The 27711-nt window shown below is 40.5% G+C and overlaps 1 protein-coding gene across 1 annotated transcript in view; it reads left to right on the top strand.

The window, feature by feature from the left end:
• Positions 1-27711, top strand: part of LOC149318971 (PH and SEC7 domain-containing protein 1-like) — a 110617-nt gene that overhangs the window by 25816 nt on the left and 57090 nt on the right. Inside the window, exons 5-9 of the mRNA XM_089510849.1 lie at positions 14103-14297; positions 14836-14916; positions 18738-18850; positions 20016-20074; positions 21493-21582. Of these exons, the coding sequence (XP_089366975.1) occupies positions 14103-14297; positions 14836-14916; positions 18738-18850; positions 20016-20074; positions 21493-21582 (538 nt within the window). The remainder of the gene's footprint in view (positions 1-14102; positions 14298-14835; positions 14917-18737; positions 18851-20015; positions 20075-21492; positions 21583-27711) is intronic.

Here is a 27711-nt window from a genome sequence, read left to right as displayed (position 1 = left end):
CCATTTATATTAACATTTTTTAAAAAATCAGCAAATTTTTTTGCGTGCCCTCCATTTTTTAAAAAACGGTGTCCTCCATTTAAAAATTTTGTCCTACGTTTGTCCCGGTTTATTTATTTAATTAATTTTTTAAAAAATTTAATTATTTATTTTTTGCTTTGGCCCCCCAGTTGTCTGAGGGACAGCAACCCGGCCCCCGGCTCAAAAAGGTTGCCTACCCCTGCCCTATGGGTAACTGCAGCCAATTTACAGGCTGCAGTAAATTTTTCCCAGAGGATTTAAGATTATATGGATTATATGGAAGAAGGCAATCCTGCAAATAGGTTTGATCCAAACCATGAAGGGCTTTAAAGGTCATTACCAACACCTTGTACTGTGCCCAGAAACCAATGGGCAGCCAGTGGAGAGATTTTAAAATAGCTTATGTGGTCACCTCCGGTTTTTCCAGTGACTAATCTGGCCACCATATTTTGAACTAGTTGAAGTTTCTGGACTAGGCACAAGGGTAGCCCCTTGTAGAGCACATTGCAGAAGTCAAGTTGTGAGGTTACCAGCGCATGTACCACAGTTTCCAAGTCCCCCGGATCCAGGAAAAAACACAGCTGGCGTATCAGCCCAAGCTGGTGACAGGCACTCCTGACTATCGCATTTCCCTTATTAGACATCAGGAGGGACAAGTCCAGGAACAGTCCCAAACTGTGAACACAGTCCTTTAGGGGGAGTGTGACCCCGTCCAGGACCAGTTGACATATCTCAGTACTTGGATTGGGGCCCCTACTGTGAGTCCCTCCGTCTTATCTGGATTCAGTTTCAGTCCATTTTTCCTCATCCAGACCATTACTGCCTTTAATGAAGGAGATATTCTGGCATTTTTACAGACTTCAGGCATAGAGAAAGGTGCCAGAATCTGAACCTCTTTTTTAACCTACAATCATGTCATACTTGAGGATCTAGAGGCAAAAATCATCATGACCAGAACAAAATAACTCAACCTTGTGCTTTTTGTAAGTGCCAAAAATACATTTTCACCATCCTAAAATACATTTTGGCATTCTTTTTGGGCCAGGAACAGCATCATAAAACTGAGATAAGTGTAAAATCCAAAGGTTAATTGCATGCTGATTGGCACTTTAGTTTAGGAAGTCAGGTTGATTCACTTTGAATTGTAGGCTGAGAATCACTGTACATCACTAGGCATTATTCAATATTTGTTAATGGCATTAACTGTATGTTCATATTGCCATAAAATAATATGTTATAAAAAGTTATTCCCTTGCTAGTGTGGAATAGCAGTTAGAGTGGCTAGAGCAAACTTAATGCCCTTCAGAGGTTTTGAGCTATAACTCAAATAACTCCCATCTAGCATAACCAACAGTAAGAACATTGTAGTCCAAAATGTCTGGCGAGCATCAGATTTCCTGCCTCGGGATTAGATTATATGTTTCTTGCTCCGGGTTATCTACAGTCCTGAGCAACAATGCTCCTTTTATGGGGGAATACATTACTAGAAAGAGGTTTACCACCTGAGTAAGAAAGGAACTATGATGTATCTTTTCTGTTCCTTCTTTCCCCTCCTAATCTGTCCCTCACTTTTCTATACCTCCTTTTTTGCCAGCCTTTTCCTCAAGAATTAGAGCTGAACCATTCTACCCATATAATTGCTTTTTCAAAAAAAGAAAACCTATTTTGGTTGTGGTATTTATATTTTAAGATAAGACAACCTTGACAGTCATGAGTTCAGAAGCTGGGAATATGAGTTGAAAACACCATTTTATTCCTCTTTGGATGGTGACACTGGCGCGGGACAGACCATTCAAAAAGGACAGTCTCCTAGCGCCTAATTTTGGTCCGCAGGGAAGCCGCAGCCTCCAGACCACAGGACTTCCTCGCAGACCAAAAAGAACCCGCGAAAAGCGGGTTCTTCTTGTGATGTGATTATGACACCGCAGTGCGCCAATGGCACTCGCGATGTCATAATGGCGCCATGATGTGCAGACACTAGGCGTCCATCATGTAAGGATGGCAGTGCCCATCTCTACAGGGAGCCGCTATTTGACGCCTTCATCATGTGCGAGGGGTGAGGGGCATCTAGAAGCGCTGCCCCTCACACGTGATGAAGGCGTCCTATCGCGCCCATCTGGATCAGACCTATATCATTCTCTGGTAGCGAAAAATAATCTGCTCATGGCCATTACAGAATATTATACATGTAAGGTTGGCACTGAAAGCAGGTTCCAAAATTAAACCATAGTTGAGCAGTGCTTTCAGCATCTCTAAAGTGCATTCCTTCAGCATTTTTACGTCATTGAGACTGGCTCCACTTACATCTGCCACCAGTGTCTTGGAATTTACTTCTGAAGCATTTTTCTTTAAGGCTGGGTTGGGTGAGGGGGGTGGCTAGCTCTTACTGAGTCCTATGTATTATTATTATTATTATTATTATTATTATTATTATATCTTACCCACCTCTTCCCATGGAACTAGGTGGGGCACAACAGCAATTGACAAGCAAACAACACATCAGTTAAAACACACATCAATGTAAAAGGACAAATAAAATGTAAACATATTAAAACAATCCACATCTAAAATTTATTTAAAATTCATGATTTAAAAATAATCTGGCTAAACCTGCCAGAACAGACTGATCTTGAATGCTCTTTTAAATTCAGACAGCTTATTGAGCTCTCGAATCTCTTCCGAGAGGTCATTCCACAGTCTAGGGACAGCTAAAGAAAAAGTCCTCTGGCTGACAGTTGCCAACCTAGTCCTGGCTGACTGAAGTAAATATCTGCCAGAGGACCAGAGCATACAGAGTGGATTATATGATTCATAGAATCATGGAATTATAGAGTTGGAAGAGAGCACAAGGGCCATCCAGTGCAACCCCCATTCTGTCATGCAGGAATTCTCAATCAAAGCATCCCCAACAGATGGCTATCCAGCCTCTGCTTAAAGACCTCCAAAGAAGGAGACTCTACCACTCTCCGAGGGAGTCTGTTCCACTGTTGAACAGTCCTTACTGTTAGGAAGTTCCTCCTAATGTTGAGGTGAAATCTCTTTTCCTGTAACTTGCATCCATTTTCCATATTCTAGTCTCTAGAGTGGCAGAAAAAAGCTTGCTCCATCCTCAATGTGACACCCCTTCAAATACTTAAAGAGGGCTATCCTTTTTGAATTATGGTGCCCAGAACTGGACATAGTATTCCAGGTGAGGCCTGACCAATGCAGAATAGAGTGCTACTATTACTTCCCTTGATCAAGACACTATACTTCTGTTTATGCAGCCTAAAATAGCATTGGCCTTTTTAGTTGCCACATCACACTGTTGATTCATGTTCAACTTGTAACCTATTACGATTACTAGATCCCTTTCACACGTAATCCCGTTCAGCCAGGCGCCCCTCATCCTATATCTGTGCATTTCATTTTTTTCCTACCTAAGTGCAGTATCTTATATAGAAGAAATGGGGAAAGGGGGAAATCACTAAAGAAGAATTCAAACAAATAGCGAGCATGTGTAGAGGTAAAGGCAGAAAAGCTAAAGTGCAGGATGAGCTCAGGCTCGCTAGAGAGGTTAAGAACAATAAAAAGGGCTTTAGGGGTATATTCGCAGCAAAAAGAAGAAGGAAATGGTAGGGCCATTACATGAAGAAGATGGCAAAATACTAACAGTAGACAGAGGAAAGGTAGAATTTCTCAACACATTATTTGCCTTAGTCTTCTCACAAAAAGAAAGGCGTGGTCAATTTGAGGAGAATGGAGCAGAGGACACAATAGGGGAAATCCAACACAGAATAAGTAAAGAGATAGCACAGGAATACTCCTTCCTCCACGAACACGGGTCATTACTTCTTTGACCACTTTTATATCTGAGTTGAAGACTATCCTGTTCTGGGAAGCGTCCCCAGGCACTGTGTGATTATCTATCTGTTATTTGATTGGATAGTTGATGTTGATTTTTTTTTAAGTGTTGCCTGCGTATTTTAACCAATTCTATCTTATATTATTACCTATTATTTTATACATATTTTGTAGATTGTATGCCATTTGTACGTACAGCACTGTGTACATTTACAGTGCTATAAAAATAAACAATAATAATAATAATTTCATTAATCTAAATGAATTTAAATCTCCAGAACCAGATGAACTATACCCAAGGGTATTAAAAGAACTGGTAAATGTAATATCGGAGCCATTGGCAATAATCTTTGAAAACTCCTGGAGAACAGGAGAAATCCCAGCAGACTGGAGGAGGGCAAACATTGTCCCCATCTTCAAAAAAGGGAAAAAGAGGATCCCAACAATTATCGTCCAGTTAGTCTGACATCAGTTCTAGGAAAGATTCTGGAGCAGATCATTAAACAGAGAGTCTGTGAACATCTAGAAGGCAATGCCATAATCACAAAAAGTCAACATGGGTTTCAGAGAAACAAGTCATGCCAGACAAATCTGATCTCTCTTTTTTTGATAAAGTTTCCAGCTTGGTAGATAAAAGGAACACTGTGGATATTGCATATCTTGATTTCAGTAAGGCCTTTCACAAGGTCCCCATGACATTCTTGCAAACACTTTAGTAAAATGTGGGTTAGACAATGCAACTGTTAAAAGGATTTGTAATTGGTTGACCGGTTGTACCCAAAGGGTGCTCAGCAATGGCTTCTCTTCATCTTGGAGAGAAGTGACTGTTGGGATGCCACAGGCTTCTATCCTGGGCCCAATGCTATTCAACATCTTTATCAACATCTTTATCAATGATTTAGATGAAAGAATAGGGGGCATGCTTATATGGGAACTGTAGTTTTGTGAGATATTTAGCCTTCTCTGTTAGAGAGCTCTGGTGCTACAACAAACTACAGGCCTGTTACAGACTGCCAAAATAAAGCTTCTTCAGGACTCTTTGGAGGTATGCTATTTAAATGATGCATGCATCCTAAGAATGCGGAAGCTGCACCAAAACTGCACTCCAGTGCTTAGGAATGGAGTGTGGCCTTGGCGCGACCTCCGGACTCTTAGGACCCATGCATCATTTAAATAGCATACCTCCAAAGAGACCCGAAGCAGCATTATTTTGGCTGTCTGTAACAGGCCACAGTTCCTAAGATTCCAAAGCACTGAGGCAGGGTAGTTAAAAGAGTTATTCACACAATGAAAATAATCCAGGCTGAGTTTGGATGTATCTTTATTGTTCACATGCATCCTAATGCACTCGATTAAGTTTGGGGAGTTGCAAAAAAACTCACTTACCTCAAGATAATCGATTTTGGGCTTTTTTTCCAGGTTTTTACAAAAAAATTCACATTATTGCTGTGTGAACAATGATGCAAATAGACCTGAATATTGAGATAAAACTCTCCTTGCCTTTAATGGGTTTCAAATGCATTCACATCAACAGCAGCTCATACGGTTGAGAAAGCATTGCCCCTTCCCCAGCGGAACAGTCACTGCTGGGGGGAAAAGAGGAGAGAGAGAGAAAAGGGGAGGAGAGAAAAAGGGATCCAGACCCCCCCCCCCCCAGGTCCAGCTGAGAGGTTCCAGTTAGTGTGGGGACAAGAGAAGAATGCCAGCACGCATAAGCAACCAAACTCAGAGAGATGTAGAGCTATGCAGTTCCCAGAAAGTTGCAGTTCCATGGTGTGAATGACAAACTTGGAATGTGTGTGTGAGGTTATTTGTATCATTCCGGTAAAAAAAACAATGTATGAATGAGTCCAAAGTGGTGTCAAACTGGATTATTTCTGCAGTGTGTTTTGGACCCAAGTTACCTTTATTTTGCTAGGGTATAACTGTACTACCTTCAACTTCACTCACTCACTCTCTGCATTACATATTAGTTCCATTACAAATTGAGAAAAATCTGATTCAGTATAACTAGCTGAACATTTTATTTCACTATAGGATATATGTGAATTTGTGGCATAGGCTACATGCCACATTTTGTCTGGACTAGCTGTATTTATGACTGATTGCAAAACAAGAGATATTGTGAAATAAAAACAAACATAACAGTATATTCACTGTTAATGAGTTCCTACAAGCACTAGAGTTTGTAAATATGTGTCTCCTTAGAACAGTGGTTCCCAACTTTTTCTGTGCCCCACATTCTTAGAAATGTTTGATTAATATTCACACTCCCCACAAAAGTAATATCACATTTGAAGTTGAAGAAATCTGATTTCTAACTTTTGAACCACATACAGTACTGTGGGTGAACCAACTGAATTAAAAAAAAAAGCTTTTAACTCAGTGCATAAAATGCAAATATAAAATGAGCAATTAGATTCCAATTTATTCAGAAAATTTTGAGTGATGACTCATGACTCACAAGGCATTCTTTGTTGCACCCTCTGAAAGTCTATCTTGCATCCCCTGGGAATGTGGGCACCCCAAATTCAGAACCCCTGCCTTAGAAGAATGACTGGAACATCATATCCTGTATTTAGCCCATCTAACATGATGGATTGCAGAATGATAGCCAAGACAGCTATTGGAAAAATTTCCACCCCACTTGTCTGGTCATAACTGCTTAAAATGCTGGTAATGATATTTGTCCTTTGTTCGGCCTTAGGACTAAGGCAAGGAGTATAACTGAATAAAGTTCAGAAATCTGGAAGCAATAATGAGGGTTTCTGGAAACCTCTGCTTTCAAACTGAAGAGCAGGGGTAAAGCCAGAAAATAGATACAGAAATAGAGAGCAACTTCTCATGTTTTTCAGTATGCAAAGAGATCTTGCAGCACCTTTGAGACTAACTGAAAGATAGATGTTGGTAGCATGAGCTTTCATAGATTTGAGCCTATTTCCTCAGATGCATTTGGTCTATGAAACCTCATGCTACTAACTTCTGTCTCTCCATTAGTGTCAAAGGTACTGCAAGATCTCTTTGCATACTGATTTTCCATCCAGACTAACATGGTTATGTCTTTGAATTCTGCTCCCATGTTTTTCCAAACTGAAAGGATGGCAGAACAGATGAGACATTATTTCCTGGCAGGAGCAAATTGGCAGATAAGATTGTTCCACTGTGCCTTCCCCAGTTTTACATGGCACCTGCCAACTGCGTACCCCCCACCCCAAAAAAATCAGGACCAAGCACAGAAACAAATGAGTTTGTGCAAAATTAGAAAACAATTTATATAATATGCAAATTAGGCTTCCCAGATTTGCATAGCTAGGATAGTGGCAAGTTGACGATGTGTAAAAAAAATGGAGTCTCAAGAGTTGTAAAAGATTTCTCGAATTAGCCCAGATATGCAACCAGTAATACACCAACTTATCTGATGGCTTATGTTTGTTTGTGATGCTTCAGATAAGTGAGAGCAGAAAGTCAACTTTTTTCACCCTTCCTCGCGACAGTGGCCATTTCTCTCTAACCTGAGCAAACTCAAAAGGTGTTGGTGCTGCTATCTTTGGGCAGGTTGAAAAAGTTGGCAGTGGGCCTGGCACCAACTTCACAGACTGCTTTGGCAGTGTGTAAGAGAGATGATTCAAGTAATGCCTCTTGGAGGTCAAGTGTGAGGGGGAAAAGGGAACAAACCAAAATGTGGAACTAGGGAGGGATGGAGGAGAGGAATGAGCCAGCCATAGGGGCAGGAGGTACTTCCTCCCCCAAACATGCACTCATGCTATCCCCCATATTGTTCACATTACCAATTGTGGCAATGTCCTCTAGAGTCATACATATGGATTGCCTACTTTACTTTCTGTCACAGAAGTGAATCGCAGTTATTCACTCTTGCAGCAGGCAGAAATTGCAGCTCCCATAGACTGCTGGGGCGGGAGGCAGATTTTGTTGTTTGCCTTTGCTTTGACCCTGATGCAACCTATTCATTTTTTCCCCCACACATCATTGGTTCCCCCATGACTTATAGGAGGCAAAGTAAATTAAGCTGCAGTCTGGAAGATTCTTGATGTAGAGAAAATAACCTGCGCCCACTCTTGACACTGGGCTCGCTCCAATGTAAGGCGAGGGAAAGCCTTTATTCTTCCCTCGATTGTGTCCCTAATTGCAGCTGCTATACTTTCTCGCATGGTTCTCAGTGACTCTCATTAGGTTCTGTGGGAGAAAATAAACACAATTCATCATATTGATGGGCATCATGCCAATTAATTAATAAACATGGGTTATTAACCAGAAGTGGTGTGCTCCTGCTGCTCTCGCCTGTTTTTGCCTACCTTAACAGTAGGTGCTATGGCAACACGGAGAAGGAAGGATGGGGTGCCTAGCAACAAGAAGGGCCTGGAAGCAGATTTCTAAGCCCCGTTGGGAGATGGCAGCTGAATGAGAACAACTGATAGAGGAGTGGGAGAAAGATGCTAAGGACGTGGGGGTAGGAAGGGGATCCTGGAGAGCTATGAGATGGAAATAGCAGAATTAGCCTTTTCTTTGGCTCACACTGCAACTTGTATCTCTCCATACCATTGTTTCTGTTGGTGAGTACAGTGCAGAGAGAAAGTGGTATAAATCAGACAGAATCTTGTCTCTTCAGTGAAGCTGAACAAGTGCATGTTTGCAAGTGCATGGGCGACTTCAACTATCCTGCTATTTGCTGGAAGTCAAACTCAGCAAAATCCTCAAGGTCTAGCAAATTCCTCACTTGCCTCATGGTCCAAAAGGTGGAAGAGGCAAAAAGGGGATCAGCTATTTTGGATCTGATCCTAACCAACAAGGATGACTTGGTTAATGGGGTGCAAGTGGTGGGATCCTTAGGTGGAAGTGACCATGTTCTCCTGGAGTTTATTATACAATGGAAAGGAGAAGCCAGGCATAGTCAGACACGCATCCTAGACTTTAGGAGAGCGGATTTCAGTAAACTTAGAGAAGTATTGAGTGTGATCCTGTGGTCAGAAATACTAAAAAGGAAGGGAGTTCAGGACAGATGGGAGTTTCTCAAAAGAGAGATACTGAAGGCACAATCTCAAACAGTTCCAGTGAGAAAGAAAAATGGGAGGTGTCTCAAGAAACCAGGATGGATGACTAAGGAACTTTCAACCGAGTTAAGTTTGAAACGGAACATGTATAAGAAATGGAAAAAGGGGGAAATCACAAAAAAGGAATTCAAAGAAATAGCAGGCATGTGTAGGGGTAAAGTCAGAAAAGCTAAAGCGCAGCATGAACTCAGGCTTGCTAGAGAGGTTAAGAACAATAAAAAGGGCTTTTTTGGATATGTCCGCAGCAAGAGGAAGAAGAAGGAAATGGTAGGGCCACTATGTGGAGAAGATGTCAAAAAGTTAACAGGGGACAGAGAAAAGGCAGAATTACTCAACACCTTCTTTGCCTCAGTCTTTTCAGAAAAGGCAAAGGGTGCTCAACCTGAGGATAATGGAGCAGAGGACAGAATAGGGGAATTTCAGCACAGAATAAGCAAAGAGATAGTAGAGGAATATCTTCTTAATCTAAGGCCTGTTACAGACTACCAAAATAAAGCTGCTTCGGGTCTCTTTGGAGGTATGCTGTTTAAATGATGCATGGGTCCTAAGAGTCCGGAGGTCGCGCCAAAGCCACACTCCATTCCTAAGCACTGGAGTGCAGCTTTGGTGCAGCTTCCAGATTCTTAGGATGCATGCATCATTTAAACAGCATACCTCCAAAGAGACCCGAAGCAGCTTTATTTTGGCAGTCTGTAACAGGCCTAAATGAATTTAAGTCTCCAGGACCAGATGAACTACATCCAAAGAACTGGCAAATGTAATATCGGAGCCATTGGCAATCATATTTGAAAACTTGGAGAACAGGAGAAGTCCCAGCTGACTGGAGGAAGGCAAACGTTGTCCCCATCTTCAAAAAGGGGAAAAAAGAGATCCCAACAATTATCATCCAGTTAGTCTGACATCAATACCAGGAAAGATTCTGGAGCAGATCATTAAACAGAGAGTCTGTGAACATCTAGAAAGCAATGCCATAATCACAAAAAGTCAACATGCGTTTCAGAGAAAGAAGTCATGCCAGACAAATCTGATCTCTTTCTTTGATAAAATTACCAGCTTGGTAGATGAAAGGAATGCTGTGGATATAGTATATCTTGATTTCACTAAGGCCTTTGACAAGGTTTCCCATGACATTCTTGCAAACAAGCTTGTAAAATGTGGGCTAGACAAAGGAACTGTTAAATGGATCTGTAATTGGTTGACCGGCCGAACCCAAAGGGTGCTCAACAATGGCTCCTTTTCATCCTGGAGAGAAGTGACCAGTGGGGTCCCACAGGGCTCTGTCCTGGGCCCAGTGCTATTCAACATCTTTATCAATGACCTGGATGACAGAATTGGGAACATACTTATCAAATTTGCAGATGACACCAAATTAGGAGGAATAGCTAATACTCCAGAGGACAGGATCAACATTCAAAATGATCTGAATAGACTAGAAAGCTGGGCCAAAGCTAACAAAATGAATTTCAACACAGAGAAATGTAAGGTACTGCACTTAGGGCAGAAAAATGAAATGCACAGATATAGGATGGGGGACACCTGGCTGAATGAAACTACATGTGAAAGGGATCTGGGAGTCCAAGTTGACCACAAGTTGAACATGAGTCAACAGTGCGATGCGGCAGCTAAAAAGGCCAATGCAATTTTAGGCTGCATCAATAAAAGTATAGTGTCTAGATCAAGGGAAGTAATAGTGCCACTATATTCTGCCTTGGTCAGGCCCCACCAAGAATACTGTGTCCAGTTCTGGGCACCACAATTCAAAAAGGACATTGAGAAACTGGAGCGTATCCAGAGGAAGGCAACTAAAATGGTGAAACCTTCTCCAGGCTAAACATCCGCAGCTCCCTAAGTCGTTCCTCACTGTAGTACCTGGCGGGGGGGTGGTGGTGGTGGTGGTTCCAGACCCTTCACTGTTTTGTGACTCATACATACTTATGGGCAAAATTAATTGATACAAAACAAATAACCTGTGTAGTGAGAAGCCAGAGTTTACAATTTAGGTTTGAAAACTAATTGGACAAATGGGACTGAACAGACAGGCCAACATAAAGCTGCTTTGGATCACTTTGAAGATATACTTTTTAAATGCTGCATGTGTCCTAAGAAGATGGAAGCCGTGCCAAAGCCATGCTCTAGTCCTAAGTACTACAATGTAACTTTGGCATAGCTTCTGCCCTGTTAAAATGTGTGTGTCATTTAAACAGAATACCTCCAAAGTGACCCGAAGCAGCTTTATTTTGGCCTGTCTGTTCGGGCCCAAACATTAAATATTAAAATTCAAGAATTATTTCATTGACACTAACATGATAATTCAAGTAATTTGACTCAGTTAGTGTGGATTAAATTGCTTCTTAAAACATTGGTTTCCAGATGTGACTCTGGGATTTACAGGTAATAACATGGAGATTGTCACTGTTGAACCTAGGGACACGTTAATTTGTTATTGAAATCTTCAATAGTCCTATTTTTGACATTACAAAATTGCCTTCTCCCAAGCTGGAGACTCCCCCCCCCCCCCCCCGGCCAGGTACTACAGTGTTGGACTGCAAATGCAAATGAACACCATTCAGAGAGAGAGGGATTCCCAGCAGATAATGGATCATGAAGTAAATGGACACCCTGTAGGCCTTGCCATTCAGCAACCCAACAACATACAGATTAACATGCAAATCACCTCCTCTCAACCAACAGTATATATACCCCACTCTCTTCCATTCTAGCATTCTCTAAAGATGCCAGCCACAGCTGCTGACGAAATGTCAGGAATAAACTCTTCTAGAACATAATAATAATAATAATAATAATAATAATAATAATTTGTTTTATTTATATACCGCTATTCCAAAGATCATAGCGGTGAACAGCAAGTAAGCTAATTAGCAAGTAAGCTAATTTGCCCCCAACAGTCTGGGTACTCATTTTAGCGACCTCGGAAGGATGCAAGCCTGAGTCGAGCTTGGGCCCTTTTGCTGGTCTTGAACATGGCCTCATAGCCCGAAAAGCCCACAAAAAACTATGGATGCTGGCCACGAAAGACTTCAATCCCACTGGATGACCTTGGGCACATCACATGCTCTTAGCAGCGGCAAACTCTCTGAACAAATCTTGCCAAGAAAATGCCATGATAGGTTCACCTTAGGGTCACCATAAGTCAGAAACAGCTTGAAGGCACACAACAACAATAACAACAACAACAAATCTTTTGGCTTCAGTGAGATTTACTACTGAGGAGACATGGAGAAAGCATGTTCTAAATGAATCTTAGGGCTCCAGACTAATAGCTCCAACCTAACTAGCCCTCTCAACGCATGTGACCTGGTGAAGCAGGATGTGGAGGAAAACAGAAGAGGAGGAAGAAGCCATGAGAGAAAACAGGGCTAGATATAACTGAGGAAAACGTTTCACATCATTATCCAAGTACCTAGCAACAATTCAGTGGGCAATAACAAACACAAAAAGATTAAAAAGGAGTTCACTACAGAGTACTCCAAATGATATGCAATATTTTATATTATACAATAGAAAATAAAGTAAAATCTACAAATAAGGGGGAGTGAAGAGATTTACAGTTTACCCCAGTTCCCCAAAAGTTATGCAGATCTATAAATGGGGGGACAAGATGCCAGCCTTTCAGGCATGAAAGATCTAAACTCTGTAAAAGCAGTGGCTGCTTGATGGCTAAGCATACAAATCATTCTTTATTTCCCTACCATTCAAGACCAAGGTTCATTATTTTTTGTTACCATCCTCATTTGTTCCCCAATCTCAGCTCTTCCGTTGCTTCTCAGTTCTTCTGAAGGGTTTCCATAACTTTCTTTATCTCTATTCATGCTCCAGAAGTATGATACAGCAATTTGTTCCACTCCTAATCTTTCTTCTCCTTAGGCCTTCTTGACTGACTCTGTCAAAGGAAGAGTCCTCCACCCTAATGAGTTTTGAAAAGCTAAAATAATTATTCTTTAACATACAAGATCACCATCAGTGACTTCTTAATGTATTAATCAGCTTTAGTAAAATCTAGTGAGTTAAGCTTTGTTAGAGAAATCTAACAAGGTAATAGTTTAACATTTTATATAACTGGTTATTCCCAGTCTCTGCTTTGGAACATAATCCAGACCTACCAGGCTGACTTAGGGTCAGCTGAAGTAACATTAGACCTGACGGTGTGCTGAATCTAAACTGCTCTCCTTCTAACAGGTGCTAGAAACTATTTAGTACTGCTGTCTATCCAGCCTAACATTGTGCCAGTGTAGTGCCTTTGTCGCTGGATTGGGGTGGATTTGGATCTGACACAATTCAATTACTTCCTTGCTCTGCCACTTTGCTACTTCTGTTTTGAGTTCTTCACCTACTGAGCTCAGTGACAGTCAACAGACTATCTGTGGTGGCAGATCGTTCTGCTGTCCAATCTCTGAAACCAGTCAGCAGCTAGGCTGCAAAAGACTATTTCAGATGGCATAGGAGGGTTCTGCCTATTCCTGACCCTACATAGCTAGTAGATCTTTGAATTAGGGTTGTTCTATTCTCCAGTCAGTTATTTTAAAAAAAGTTTTATGTCTTTGTTTTACTTAATTGTATTATATATTTTATATTTTTCTCTTGTATTATCTTACCTTAAACATACATCTGTTCAAAATGTGGTATAAAAAGAGATATTTGGCACAGGTAAGGTACAGAAAAGGAGACTTACATCATCACAGGCAAAAGTTTCAGGTGTGGAGTTCTTCATAATACAGTTCTTTTCGCTTTGGAGCTAGTACTCAACGGGGATTTTTCACCACCTGTCTTCTGAACTAGTTCATTTATCTGCTGTTATTCCAGTTGAAGCTTCCTGCTATCATGTTTAACAGACTTGCCGGATCACTGCAGTAGGAATGATAGGAAAGGGTACGTAAAAGTGCCACGTCATAGATAGATTTCATGTCATTCTGCCTTGGATGATACTATCCATTCAGGTTCTGTTAGCCTCTGGTTTGCCATTTAGACAAATTGAGAACTAACTGTCACAGTTCCTTATCAGCACACTGGCGCTGACACTCACCCCCCCACACACACACACACACACGCATGACTCCCTTTCATTTAGAAGTGTCATCAGTGAAGGGCACCGACACAAAAGACTATTGATTTGCTAGGCTTCTATGACAGCTTCTGTGTTTTTGTTTTTAGTGAGCATCCTCTAAGTCACTTGGTCTCTGACTCGGATTCTGAAATGGACAGCACAGAGCAACTAGCCCTGGGCAGCACGGACACGCTCTCCAATGGGCATAAGGCTGATCTGGAGGCTGCTAAGCGCCTGGCAAAGAGGCTCTACAATCTGGATGGTTTCAAAAAAGCAGATGTAGCCCGCCATCTGGGGAAGAAGTACGTGTGGGTATTAGGAGAAAAGACTGTTCACACAGAGCTCTGTTAACTCCCTGAAGAAATCCAGCTACCCTCATCCAGATATATCCTGAGCCTTGTGGAGGATAACAGATAAGATACCACCTTCACTGAAGAATAATAAATAAATATTTGGCTAGCTTGCCTTTATGAGACACCCTTGGGATGGCAGTGTTTTCTGTATGGCCCACATAGCTTATTCCCTGGGGATGATTTATGCTGCATTTCCTTTAGCTTGACAAGAATGTTCACACTAACCATGTGTGCCTTCACTCTTAATATATAGCCACTAAAGAATAAAACTCTCACTATAAATTAAGGTACATAAGGGTTGTGGAATGAGCTCCTTCATCAAAGACAGTTAGGAGTCTTTGTTGGTTTTGGATGAATTCTGCCTTAAATCCTGTGTTTCTGTTCCTTGTTGTGGCAATCATAATGTCCTCAGGTTTCCCTTTCCTTAATTTCTATCCCTCTCTTATATAAGAGTTTTAAAAATCTTTTTTTATCCTCTCCTTTCCAGTAATGATTTTAGTAAGATGGTTGCAGGGGAGTACCTCAAGTTCTTTGAATTCACTGGAATGAGTCTGGATCAAGCACTGAGGTGAGTGTTCAAGAGGGATGTGTGCAATCTTAGAAACAGATGAAAAAACGAGTTTCGGCAAAAGATTGTCTGAAGTTGCATTCAGGATTAACATTGATTTATATTTGTCGAAAGACCACAGTTCTGAATTTTATTTTATTTTTATTTTTTTGTTAGACTTTAAGCAGCCCTGGCAGCTCATCAGCACTGGATAAGTCTTCGGTTTTTCCTGCCAGCTCAGCATTGCCAAACCAATTGTAGCACCCAGTGGATCTAGCATCTAGTGGACAACCATACTGTACATAGCTGATGGCTCCATGCAGCCTGTAGAATTGGGGTGGGTGGCTGGGACACAAATTCTGAAAGCTAGTCTTAGATTTAGAGCATGTACAGATTATTATTCTTTGAAGTAATGCGGACACCATAATCATGCTTCTCTTGAAGGAGATGCAGATTTTTATGCTTCATAACAATACATCAGGTACTTAAAACATACTTAGAAATGCTTTTCAGAATAATTTGCTGTCTTCTCAAAACCAATTCAGATTCATTCTTGGATAATGTCCACTACTGATTGCAAGATAGTTATCCGCCCCACACACCTTCATTATCTACAGTTAAACAACATGTGTGTATGTGTGTACATAATATAAAATAACCATAATTGAACCATGCCTTATTTTTTCACTAGATAAAGAGTACTGGGGACAAATAAGGTTAAATCAACAATGCTGCGGGTGAGAGGGTAACATCATTTCTTGCTACATTCCATTTTGTACTCTTAATCAAGCTGCCTATAGACCAGTATGAGTTCCGCTAGAGGGAAAGCAAGGTACCTATATTGTTCCTGTCATTCCCTCAACCCAATCAAAGACTAGTAGCCATTTTTGTCTGGTTCATAGGGAAAAAAGGATTAACACCGCTCCCACTCATGAACCAACTATTGGCCTGAGCCTCTTTAGACGTCATATTTATTATGCAATAGCCTTGCCTGGTTCTCAGAACCAAGGGATCCAGAAATTACTGTGTTACATTTGAGCCCTTCCTGTTCTTTCCCATAACAGCTGCTACCACCACCACCTTACTACTGAAAATTCATTAAGGAAGAAAGATGGGAAGCATAGCACAATGCATGTTTCCTGGTAGCTTTTATGATTCTCTGAATTGTGCAGTGTTTTCCCCAGTCCAAAAATGCATACAGAATGTCTACATTAGGCAAAACTAGATACAAAAATGTGTACATTGAAGAATATAGCAATAAAAACAGCATACATTAGGGCATAGTGCTCACAAAAATGCATGTATTAGGAAAAATTGCTTCCAAATTTTGTATGTATGAAAGTGCATTTTCTGCTAGACACCTTTTTTGAAAATATTGCAAAATGATGTGGAAATGGCATGGGGGGAAATGACAAAGGAAACAAAATGAGTTATAGAAAGCTAAATAGTAATTTGTCCATCTTTGCAAAGAAGGATGGGCAAAGGACAGGGGAACCTGCACTCTGTCATGTCTGATACACCGTGAGTTTAACTGGAGATGGTAGGCTTATACCAAGTCTCTAAATCTTTCAATATTTGCAAGGTGCAGGATCAAAGAATTAATTCCTTACTATGGTATGAGATGCCTTCCTTAGGTTGTCTGCAACATACATCTTAAGCTTATCTTTAACAGTGGAAATTTTCTCTCTCAGCTTTGGAAGGCTTCTCACCAATTTACTGACAATTGTATTTCAACATGGGATTTATTTAAACACCTTTTCCTTGGTCTATAGCCGAAAAGGTTTCCAGAGCAACTTACAGATCGGTCCCTGCCCTCAGGATTTGTCTAAAGATACAATGCAGAAGGAATGACAGGGAAAGGATAGAGAAAAACAAGCAAACTCATGTGTCAGTTATAATTCCAAAGTTCTCAGAACAATCAGCCAAAATGGAAAACACTTAGGAAGAGGACAATGGCTTTACATCTCTTTATTCTCTCTATTGCAATCTAACCCCTTTTAACAATGGGACAGTCACTGTGTTGGATTGAATCTCAATCATAGAATCTCACAGTTGGAAGAGATCACAAGGGCCATCTATGCCAACCCCCTGTGCTGCAGAAACACACAATAACTCTAGCACTTCTAAAAGATGCCCATCTGGTATCTTCTTAAAGACCTCCACTGATGGAGAATCAACCACCTTCCCAAGCAATCTGTTCCACTACTGAACAGCTTTTGCAGTAAAGAGGTTCTTCCTAATGTTTCAGTGAAATATCTTTTCTTGTGATCTGAATCCATTGGTTTGTGTTCCAGTCTTGATACAGTTTAAGTTAAATCATACCTAACCTAAAATCAATGTAATTTTAAATTAAATCATGAGATCCAGTGATTTCAGTTGGAATGAAGTGCAGCTAAACTAGTCTTGAGTCCAAATTGTTATCTTTGGAGTGCAGATAGAGCTAGAGTTATTCTATTGAAAACATGGAGAAGCCACCTTTCTTCAAATGGGTTCAAAACAGTTAATAACAATTGTAACAATTATAAAACGATAGTAAAGTACTAAATGGGAGTGCCAACTCATCTGATAGTCCTGCTGAGGAATCTTACTCAGAACAAGAGACTACTATTAGAACAGAACACAGAGAAACAGAATGGTTCCCAATTTCAGGTAAGGCTGCATTGTATCACCATACCTGTTTAACTTATACGCAGAACATATTATAAGGAAAGCAGGCTTGGACACAGAAGAAGGAGGTGTGAAAATAGGAGGGAGGAACATCAACAATCTAAGAGATGCAGACGATACCATAATGCTAGCAGAAAATCTCACAGACCTGAAACAACTACTAAAGAAGATCAAGGAAGAATATGCAAAGGCAGGCTTACTGTTGAACATAAAGGAAACAAAAACAATGACCATGGAGGATCTTCATAAATTCATTCTAGACGATGAGGAAATTGAAATAGTTAAAGTGTTCCCATAACTTGGATCAAATATTTATAAGAATGGAGAGTGCAGTCAAGAAATCAGAAGAAGATTAAGAATGGGAAGAGCAGCTATGAAAGAACTAGAAAAGATTCTAAAATGCAAAGATAAACAACTGAGCACAGATGTTGGAATCATACAAGCCATTGTATTCCCTATGACCATGTATAAATGTGAGATCTGGAAAGTTAAGAAAGAAGACAGGAAGAAAATCAATTCATTTGAGATGCGGTGCTGGAGAAGAGTGCTGAGGATACTGTGGATAGCCAAAAAGACAAAACAAATGGGTCCTAGAACATATCAAGCCAGAAATCTCCCTGGAAGCTAAGATGACAAAATTGAGGTGGTGTAATTTGGCCACATCATGAGAAGGCATGATTCATGAGAGGGGGAGGCAATAAGGCTAGGAAAGGCAGAGAGATGTAGAAAGAGAAGAAGGCCACATGTTAGATAGATTGACTCTATAAAAAGGTCAGGGGTATGGGTTTACAGGAACTAAGCGGAACAGTGGAGGGCAGGGAGCCTTGGAGATGTCTCATCCACAGGGTCACCATGGGTCAAGATCATCTCAAGAGCAGTTAAAACAACAAACAAAGTACTAAAAGTATCTGTTATACATTAAAAGCTAAATGAGAACCATTTTAAAATGCACAATCAAAGTAATTTAACAAGTTAACTCTTGATAAGTTAAAACAATTCAGTGAAAGATGACTGGTCGCTGAAGGCCTAAACTTTTCATGACACATTCACAATTCAAGTGTATTTTTATATTAGTGTATTAATGCCATATAGGGTATTAATGTATAGTCTTCCGGACTGTGATGGGTCAGTGGATATCACTCCAAGTAACTATTGGTCCTTTTTTTTACTTCCAGGTCCTTTCTAAAAGAGCTAGCCCTCATGGGTGAGACCCAGGAGCGGGAAAGAGTCCTAGCTCATTTTTCACAACGCTATTATGAGTGCAATCCTAAAGCCATCTCTTCTGAGGGTGAGATGTTATGAAAGGAGAAGATGGGTGGGTCAGATGGGGGGCTTGGGGGATCAATTTGTTATGTTCTCAGCATGTAGAGATCTCTGCTAGGCTAGACATGCAGATTAATCTGAAGGTCCCCTATTGCAGCATCACTGGATTACAGCAGCCCACACTTGCTGGAACTAGACTAAGGTCAGTTTGCTGTCTCAAAAGGGGTGGAGGACAGAAAGCGAAAAGATGGTGGAGAAGAGAGTATCTGACAGACTGCTCTGCCAGGTCCTCAGTATCAAGCGTGGACTCTGTGTGGAGGGGTTTGTTTTTGGCCTACCGGTCACCACCAATATGGTGATGATCCCCACACCTGACTGCCATTACCAGGGAAGAGCAATGGGTGGAAGAGAACAGGCTGGACTCAACAATGTTTCCCTCCCCTCACACTTGCTTCCTTGTACACACTGCTGTCTGCAAAGAGAAGCCAGAACTATGCTCTTGGTTTCCGTTATCTGAAATCAGAACGTGAAGTCAAAAATAATATTTTTCTACACACTCCTATTTCCCTGAGGTTCTACGAAAGATTTGGCACTCAGAGGTGCTCCACTTTCAGCCAGCTTATAGCTTGCTTACCCTCTGCCTTTGCCCATTTCTTTAAAAATACACATGGATAACTGTTCCCCACCCACCCCAAACACACACAAACACACACAGAGTATGTTACACAGCAAATACTATGGTTCACTGAAAAACTAGTACTGTGGTTCCATGTGCATAAAGTTTAAAATGGTCTCAAAGAAGAACAATCAACATTATTGAAATTTAAAAAGTATCTCAAAGGTTTGGAAAGGCAAGGCCTAACTAATTCATACTAACAAAACTGAAAATATCAAGAACTGTTCACTTTTCTTTTTATTACAAAATTCTTTGGGTAATAATACAATGTAAGACACTTCAGAAAAACCAGAACTATAGTATACAAGACTTCATATAACTCACTTTCTAGATCCATTCCAGTGTTTACAGGGATCTTCCGTGTCTTCTAAAAGTTAGTTTTTATAGCTATTTAGAGGACATTTTTAGCTTAGGTCTGCTCTATCTACATTATGGAAACATTTGAGCAACATTTAGTAAAATGAAGGCTGGGTGGGCTCGGGCTGATGACCTGTCTCTGATGCTTGTGCTGCAGATGGAGCCCACACTCTGACCTGCGCCTTGATGCTGTTAAACACAGACCTTCATGGACATGTAAGTGCACCAATCCTTTCGCTTGCTACCTGCTATCTGGAAAGTTTATTACTGATATATATCAAAGTAGCAATGAAGGAAAGCTTCAGTTTCCTTGGCTAGGAAATCTTGGTACTCAACTAAATGAGTTACACAGTGTTATGGCTTAGCCAAACAGTGCAGTTGTCTGGAAGTGCTTCACAGGGCCAAATATGTATTTTCTAATTCAAATAACCCTTTTTTAAAACAGAAAATGTTGCATTTTCTCACTGCCCGTACCATTTTAACAGATTACATGACAAGAAAAGATTGAAAAGAAAAAGGAGCATAAAAGAGAGGGGAGTACCAAATTATATAGATAGCACTTGGAGGAAGTGAAAGATTTAAAAGGAACTGTGATAAAGTATGTCATGATAAAAGAAGGTAAAAAGGAAAAAGTTGGCTGGAGGACAAGAGTATTGTAGATATAGAGATGTGTTGTATTTTTTAAAATATAAAAATAAAAACTGCTATAAGAAGGGAGGAAACACAAAACCCAGCCACTGTATAAAGTTGAAAAAAGACACTGGTGAAAATCAAAAGAACACATTTCCTTGGAACTCAGCCTGGAGGGAAATGTGGTATGTGCATCCAAACTGCACTAAGTATGCTACTGTAGTGGGCTCATCTCCAAAGCAATGTACTTCTGCACCAGCCCTTAGCCCAGCATGCATTGTTGGCCTGCAATAATGGCCAGCCAGAACAAAACCCCTGAGAAATTAATGGGGTCACCATAAGTTAATAGGTGACTTGGAGGCATGTGCATGCACATACACACGCATGCGCAAACACACAAGCTCTAAAAGACTCAAATGCAGGGCATGGTAGTAATAGGCCCCTGCACTTAGTGTTCAGGGATATGTACTGCTCCTACATGATGAAGTTCCTCTAACATAGAAGCAGGAATTGTGTGAGCTGCACTTAATTACATGAGTTGCAAGCCTTGTTTTCAGCACTCTTTTCCCCAGCTGTCACCTGAGGGCTCCCATTCTTTAAAAAAAGCACAACAATTTTGCCTTCAAATGGTCAGCCACCATTTCTGGAGGCCTGTAGGAGTGGTGGATTGTGTTTTAACCCACCAGATCAGCCAGAGAACCCAGACTTCCAGTTGCATTTTTCAGAAGAAAATAATAGAAAAATGTTGCCATGCAACTTGCTGTGAGGCCAGACATTGGGCTCTGCATTTGCTGCAGCTATCCAACCTATGTTCCAGCTAATCACCACCAATAGACATAACCCCAATCAAGTTGTTTAAGCCTTTCATTTAAAGGGCTAATAGGAGCCAGAGCACATTACCTTGTATTCCAACAAGGGATTCTGCCTTGATAATCTTGACATGATTAGTATTGTAGGTCTCATGACTGTGATACTCTTTTTCCTTTCCCTGTTTCTTCTTTCAGAACATTGGGAAGCGAATGTCCTGCTCAGATTTTATTGGCAACCTAGAAGGACTCAATGATGGAAGTGATTTCCCTCGAGAGCTTCTCAAGGTAAATAATTTCAGAGCACTTCTTGGACACATAGTACAGTGCAGAGAGCCCGTTGGATCAGTTTGCATGTCACTTTTACTAGGATATTTCCCCTAGGCCTGGCCTGTTTGATGGGATTTTCCAGCCAGAGCATTGTCTTGGGTTGCAGCCCTTTTCATAAAGAGGGCATTCTGCAAACACAGCCCTTATTCTGAGGTGTGTATGCTCAGAAACACAGGAGCCCCTGCAATCTGGAGCTGCACACTGATCCCTAGCACGGGTCAGTCTTCTGAATTGTGCAAGTTCTTAATAAAATCAGATTTCAGAATTACTTATCTGAAATCTCTGCCTTTTTGTTTTGCTCTGTTCTTGTTAAACAAAAAACAGAGGCCTTGTATGAGAGAAGACTCTTCTGAAAAAAATTCTGCAAAATAGTTCAGGGTCCAAAAAATGGAGCTTCTGTGCCTTGCCTGCAGGACCATGCTATCCATATGAGATATTACTTATTTGTGGTGCTATGACAATCTGAGAAAATACCAATACCATATTAGGCTTACCGTATATACTCGACTATAAATCGACCTCATGTATAAGTCGAGGGCAAGTTTTGGGGCCAAAATTATGGATTTTGCTATGACCCGTAGATAAGTCAAGGGTAGAATTTAGGTGCATATAGCAAACTATCTAAAGGATGAAGCAAAGCAAAACAATGTCAAAGACCTTATAAAATTCCATAAAATTCCAGCAGACATAACTCTTTGTTCTTACTCTTAAGGTTGGATGGATGAGAAAGTAGAGGGAGTCAGTACTTCACATATTATACTCCTGCTTTTCGTCTTTTCCTTCTTTTAAATAAGAGTTAAGACACATTTCTTACATTGACCCATGGATAAGTCGAGTCAGTTTTTTGGGGTCAATTGTTTGATCTAAATTTCTAGACTTATACATGAGTATATACAGTACTATGTTTGGAAAGTGTCCTTTTTGAGGTCAGTGAGAACTTCTGGAGCCAGAGAAGGGATGGTACCGGATCCAACTAGCCAGGAATGGTGAATGGCATGAGAGTGGGGAAGGGAGGAAGAGGCATAAACAATTCTGGTGGACTTGGCTCAACCACTATAAAGCTAACAAGAACCTTTGCTCTAAAGTTGCCCAGCCTTCTCACCATGATGGTCTGCTCCAGCTTGCTAAGTATGAGAAAGCTCGCTAAGCCATTTCTCTATTGCATGTTATAAATGTGTTGAATAGAGCTACCAAAGCTGAAGAGATTGCATTTCTGTACTGTAATATATGCACATCAAAATACAATATGTCTACTCTATCGAAAAAGTCCTGGGCATTGCACACTGGAGAAACTAATGTTATAGATTTTTTGTGGGTTTTTCGGTCTATGTGGCCATGTCATGTTCTAGAAGATGCCGGCCATGAAAGCCTTCGACTTCACAAAATGTTATAGACACAGAATTTGTGTCCGCTACCATACACTGGTCAGTTTCCTGCTGATGTTGTCAAAAAGTGAGATAGGAAAAAAAATGCTATTTGACATAGACAATAAGGTGTTTGTTTTTTAACTACTTACTCCTTGGTAATAACATAATCCAGTATTACAATAAACAAGACCAATAACTGCAGTGATACCATAAGCAAGGATGAACAACAACAACAGAAGGTAACAAAGAATAGTGCGAGTGGCAACAATTAAAGTAATAGTAAGAGAAATTAAAACATTGCATTGCTACAAAACTAATGTTAAATAAGTCTTACCTATATGGTTTAGGGATTCCCTCCCAATATTTCCTGTAACCAAGTCCAGGAAGAAGTAGCTAGCAATCTTTGGAAATTAGATGGGCTGCAATGTTAAATCAATTTCAAGGGCCTTTGTTAATTATTTCTAATATAGGCATGTGCATAAATCATGAGTGACAACATCCGTCTCTGGCTAGAACTAATGACAAGGGAATATATCCATATATCCTTCATAACACTAATGGGTATTGCTGGACATTTCTTGCTACAAAATTACTAACACCATAACTTTATTATTTGCCCCCAAATGGCAACTGTGCCCATATGGTGGAAAACAGCTGGGAATCAGATGCATATTAGAAGAGGTTTTCCTCCTGCCTCACAGAAGAAAGAATGGCCTGTTACAGACTGCCAAAATAAAGCTGCTTCAGGTCTCTTTGGAGGTATGCTGTTTAAATGATGCATGCATCCTAAGAATCCGAAAGCTGCACCAAAGCTGCACTCCAGTGCTTAGGAATGGAGCGTGGCTTTGGCGTGACCTCCAGACTCTTAGGACCCATGCATCATTTAAATAGCATACCTCCAAAGAGACCCGAAGCAGCATTATTTTGGCCGTCTGTAACAGGCCAATGTTTTATTTCAAAGGTGGTGCTTTGTGTGAGATATGCACACACCATCTAAGAATAAAAAACTATTTTAAAAATTCCAAACTATTTTTTCATATGCAGGTATGTGCAGATTAGGCTAAATAATTAAAACATCTGTTTGATATCTTTAATTAGTTTATATTATAGGATGTTGGAGTCAGAGAGCACATATATCATTGCAGCCCATGCAGTTTAATCTACAAGAGAAAGGGGATAATTCCATTAGTTAAAAATCATGACCTTTATTTATTTATTTAGATCTCAACATGGGACCGAAGGTCAGAATTCTGGTATCTATTTTTTAAAAAAAGTTTGAACTAATAAATTTGAAACCTGTCTCAAATATTTGCCTGGGAACTGGGAACCCTGTGCAATCAGGGTCCCTTAATGATCTGAAGCATTCTAACTATTTCTGTCAAATGTGATTAGTTTCTATTTAGACCAGGGATTGAAAAGCGTAGTTTGCCAGTACCTGCATCCCACTATGGCTCCCACATTTTTCACATTCATCCATAAGTAGCCTGTACATGGGAAGTAAGATGTGTGTGTGCAAAAGAGAGAAAGAGAGAGAAAAGAGGCAGGCTTTGAGCAATCATCTCATTAAATCACAACACTTCGCATTCAACAGAAAGTAGATGTGCTCTCAGAGCTTGCAGCTCAGGCTTACTCCTGACATCTTTATCAATGACTTGGATAAAAAAAACAGAGAGCACGCTTATCAAATTTGCAGATGACACCAAATTAGGAGGAATAGCGAATACCCAAGAGGACAGGATCAAAATTCAAAATGCCCTTAGTAGATTAGAAAGTTGAACCAAATCTAACAAAATGAATTTCAACAGGGAGAAATGTAACATACTGCTCTTAGGTAGGAAAAAATAAAACGCTTAGATATAGGATGGGGGAACACCTGGCTTAACAAGACTACATGTGAAAGAGATCTAGGGGTCCTAGTAGACCACAAGTTGGACATGAGTTAACAGCCAATGCAATTTTAGGCTGCATCAATAACAGTATAGTGTTTAGATCAAGGGAAGTAATAGCGCCACTCTATTTTGCTTTGGTCAGGCCTCACCTGGAATGCTGTATCAGTTCTGGACACCGCAGTTCAAAAAGGATGTTGACAAGTTGGAGTGTGTTCAGACGAAGCCAGAAAAATGGTGAAGGGCCTGGAAACCATGCCTTATGAGGAAAGACTTAGGGAGCTGGGTATGTTTAGCCTGGAGAAGAGAGAGTTAAGAGGTGATGTGATACCCCTGTATAAGTATTTGAAGGGGTATCACATTGAGGATGGAAGAAGCTTGTTTTCTGCTGCTCCAGAGACTAGAACATGGAACAATCGATGTAAGTTACAGGAAAAGAGATTTCCCCTAAACATTAGGAGGAACGTGCTGACAGTAAGGGCTGTTTGACACACTCTCTCAGAGAGTGGTGGAGTCTCCTTCTTTGGAGGTCTTTAAAGAGAAGCTGGATGGATATCTGTTGGGGGTGCTTTGATTGTGAGTTCCTGCATGGCAGGGGGTTGGACTGGATGGCCTTTGTGGTCTCTTCCAACTCTATGATTCTATGAGTTCCTCCTCTCCGATTTACTGTATGTTTGAACTAAGAACTAGCCTGCTTTTTTCTCTAAGGCATCATGATGCTGAGTTCTTTCCTTGTAGTCCGAACTTCTTTGCTTTGCAGGTATAGTTCCAATAATAACTTTTTGCTTTAAACAAATTATGTTTTTAATCTCTTTCTTTTAAAAAAAAAAAGTTGAAGAGAAAGACAGTGGTTGGAGTCACAACAATAAAGCAAACACTCAACAACAATAAAGCAAATCAACTTCCCTAAGTCAGTTCAAGATGACTCTCTAAAGAAACCACATTCACCCACAAAGGCGAGAGAAGTGATATTGCCATTCATCCCGGCCTCTTAGAGTCAAGTCCTGCATACTACTGTTAGTCATGTGCTGGTCACAGTTTTCTCTTGGAAAATAAATTTCAGAATCTGTAGTGTTCTAGAAAAGCACAATTTCAACCTCATAATTGCCATTCCATCCTTGAGTAAAAGGCTCAAGTAGAGTCTTTAGGCTTTCAAAAGGTAGCAGGACTGACAAGGTAGAACTGCAACATCAGTGCATATTAGCCATAATAAAAAGGCTGCCAAAAAGAAAGGAAAAACCCAAAGCATCCTTTCTTTTCTGTGAGGCAGATAACACAGCTAGCATAGTATATGTTATATATAAATATATCCTGTTGTAGTTTAAGTTTAAAACTACACCCTGTGGCAGGGGATTCCACAAATCAGTTCTGTACTGTGGGAAATGACAGATTCATTTCACTTGAGATGCCACCTGGAAAAGCTTGCTCTGAAGGAGTGGATGTGTAGCTCTTCTGACAAAGTGGGCAGCTGGTACTGACATGTCTCCCCAGGAAAGTGTATTTAGGAGAAATGTGTGATGTGACATCACTAACACAACATTTCTTCACCCCTTCAAACAGCTGATAATGAAGCAGAACAGGGAAACATTACCACATGCAGCTTTTCAGTTACACATTACTAGGCAGATCTGTTCAACGCAGTTTAAAAATGCTTTATTAGTCATATGTTTCTTAGTAGTAACTGTATGAGAACCAGCGTAGTGTAGTGGCTTGAACATTGGACTATGACTCTAGAGTCCAGGGTTTGATTTCCAGCTTGGCCATGGAAACCCACTGGGTTTCCAGTCACATGCTATCAGCCTCAGAAAACCCCATGATCCACTTTAGGGTCGCCATAAATTGGAAATGACTTGAAGACAGACAACAACAAATAATCTTGTATAGAACCTGCTCATTTTTAGAACATAATTTTTACCAGCTTTGAAAGGCAATGTGGAGGCTAGCTGAAGGTTCAAAATAATATAGGCAGCTCACAGCCAAGATCTTCTCCCTTGTTAAATTCAGTCATCATCTTAATATGACAAATATCTCAATAAATATTTAGCTCAAGGGGTCAAATGGAACCAAATGGAAGAAGCAACTGAAGTAACTTTCTTTCCATACTCGTTCATGTGAAACATAAAATATCCTGACTTGCTACAAATAGTGGTCTTAATGCTGTCCTTGCATTCAGTCGTCATCATTTTGGAAGTGGGAAAATGATTCTCCTCTTGCCCAACTGGCTCATCTATGTTTGGGGTTTCTGTATGTACAGTAGTTGCACAAATGTTATATGTTAACTTCTGGCTATGATGTGAGTGCTAAGGGCAAAAAGCTTCCTCGCAACGTTCTGAAAACTTTACACACATTTCCGTTATGCTTCTGTCAAGACAAGCACTTCTTGCTTTACCACCTATAAAAGGGTGGTAAAATTCAAAGACATAGCTGTGTTTGTTTGGAAAATCAGTATGCAAAAGGATCTTGTAGTTTGAGACTAACTGAAAGGAGTTGGTAGCATGAGTTTTCCTAGGCTTGAGCCTACTTCCTCAGATGCATTTGGAAATCTGAGAAAGTAGGCTCTGGGCAAGTCACACACTCTTAGCCTTAGGGGAATGCAATGGCAAGACTTGATCTACACAACTCTTGTCAAGAAACCACCATGATAGGTTTGCCTTAGGGTTGCTGTATGTCAGAAGGCATACAACACAGAGAGAGAGAGAGAGAGAGAGAGAGACTCAAGTCTAGACAAGCTCATGCTACCAGTTTATTTCTTTCACTTAGTCTCAAAGGTGCTACAAGATCCCTTGGCATGCTATTTAAAGGGTATGCAAAAAGCTCTTGCAGCACTTTTGAGA

This window comes from Sceloporus occidentalis, unplaced genomic scaffold (genome assembly GCF_023333645.1).
Source record: "Sceloporus occidentalis isolate IW3139 unplaced genomic scaffold, rSceOcc1.0.p SCAF_2, whole genome shotgun sequence".
Taxonomy (NCBI): Eukaryota; Metazoa; Chordata; class Lepidosauria; order Squamata; family Phrynosomatidae; genus Sceloporus; species Sceloporus occidentalis.
Note: the sequence above shows the minus strand (reverse complement) of the source record. Positions and strands in the feature narration are given on the sequence as shown.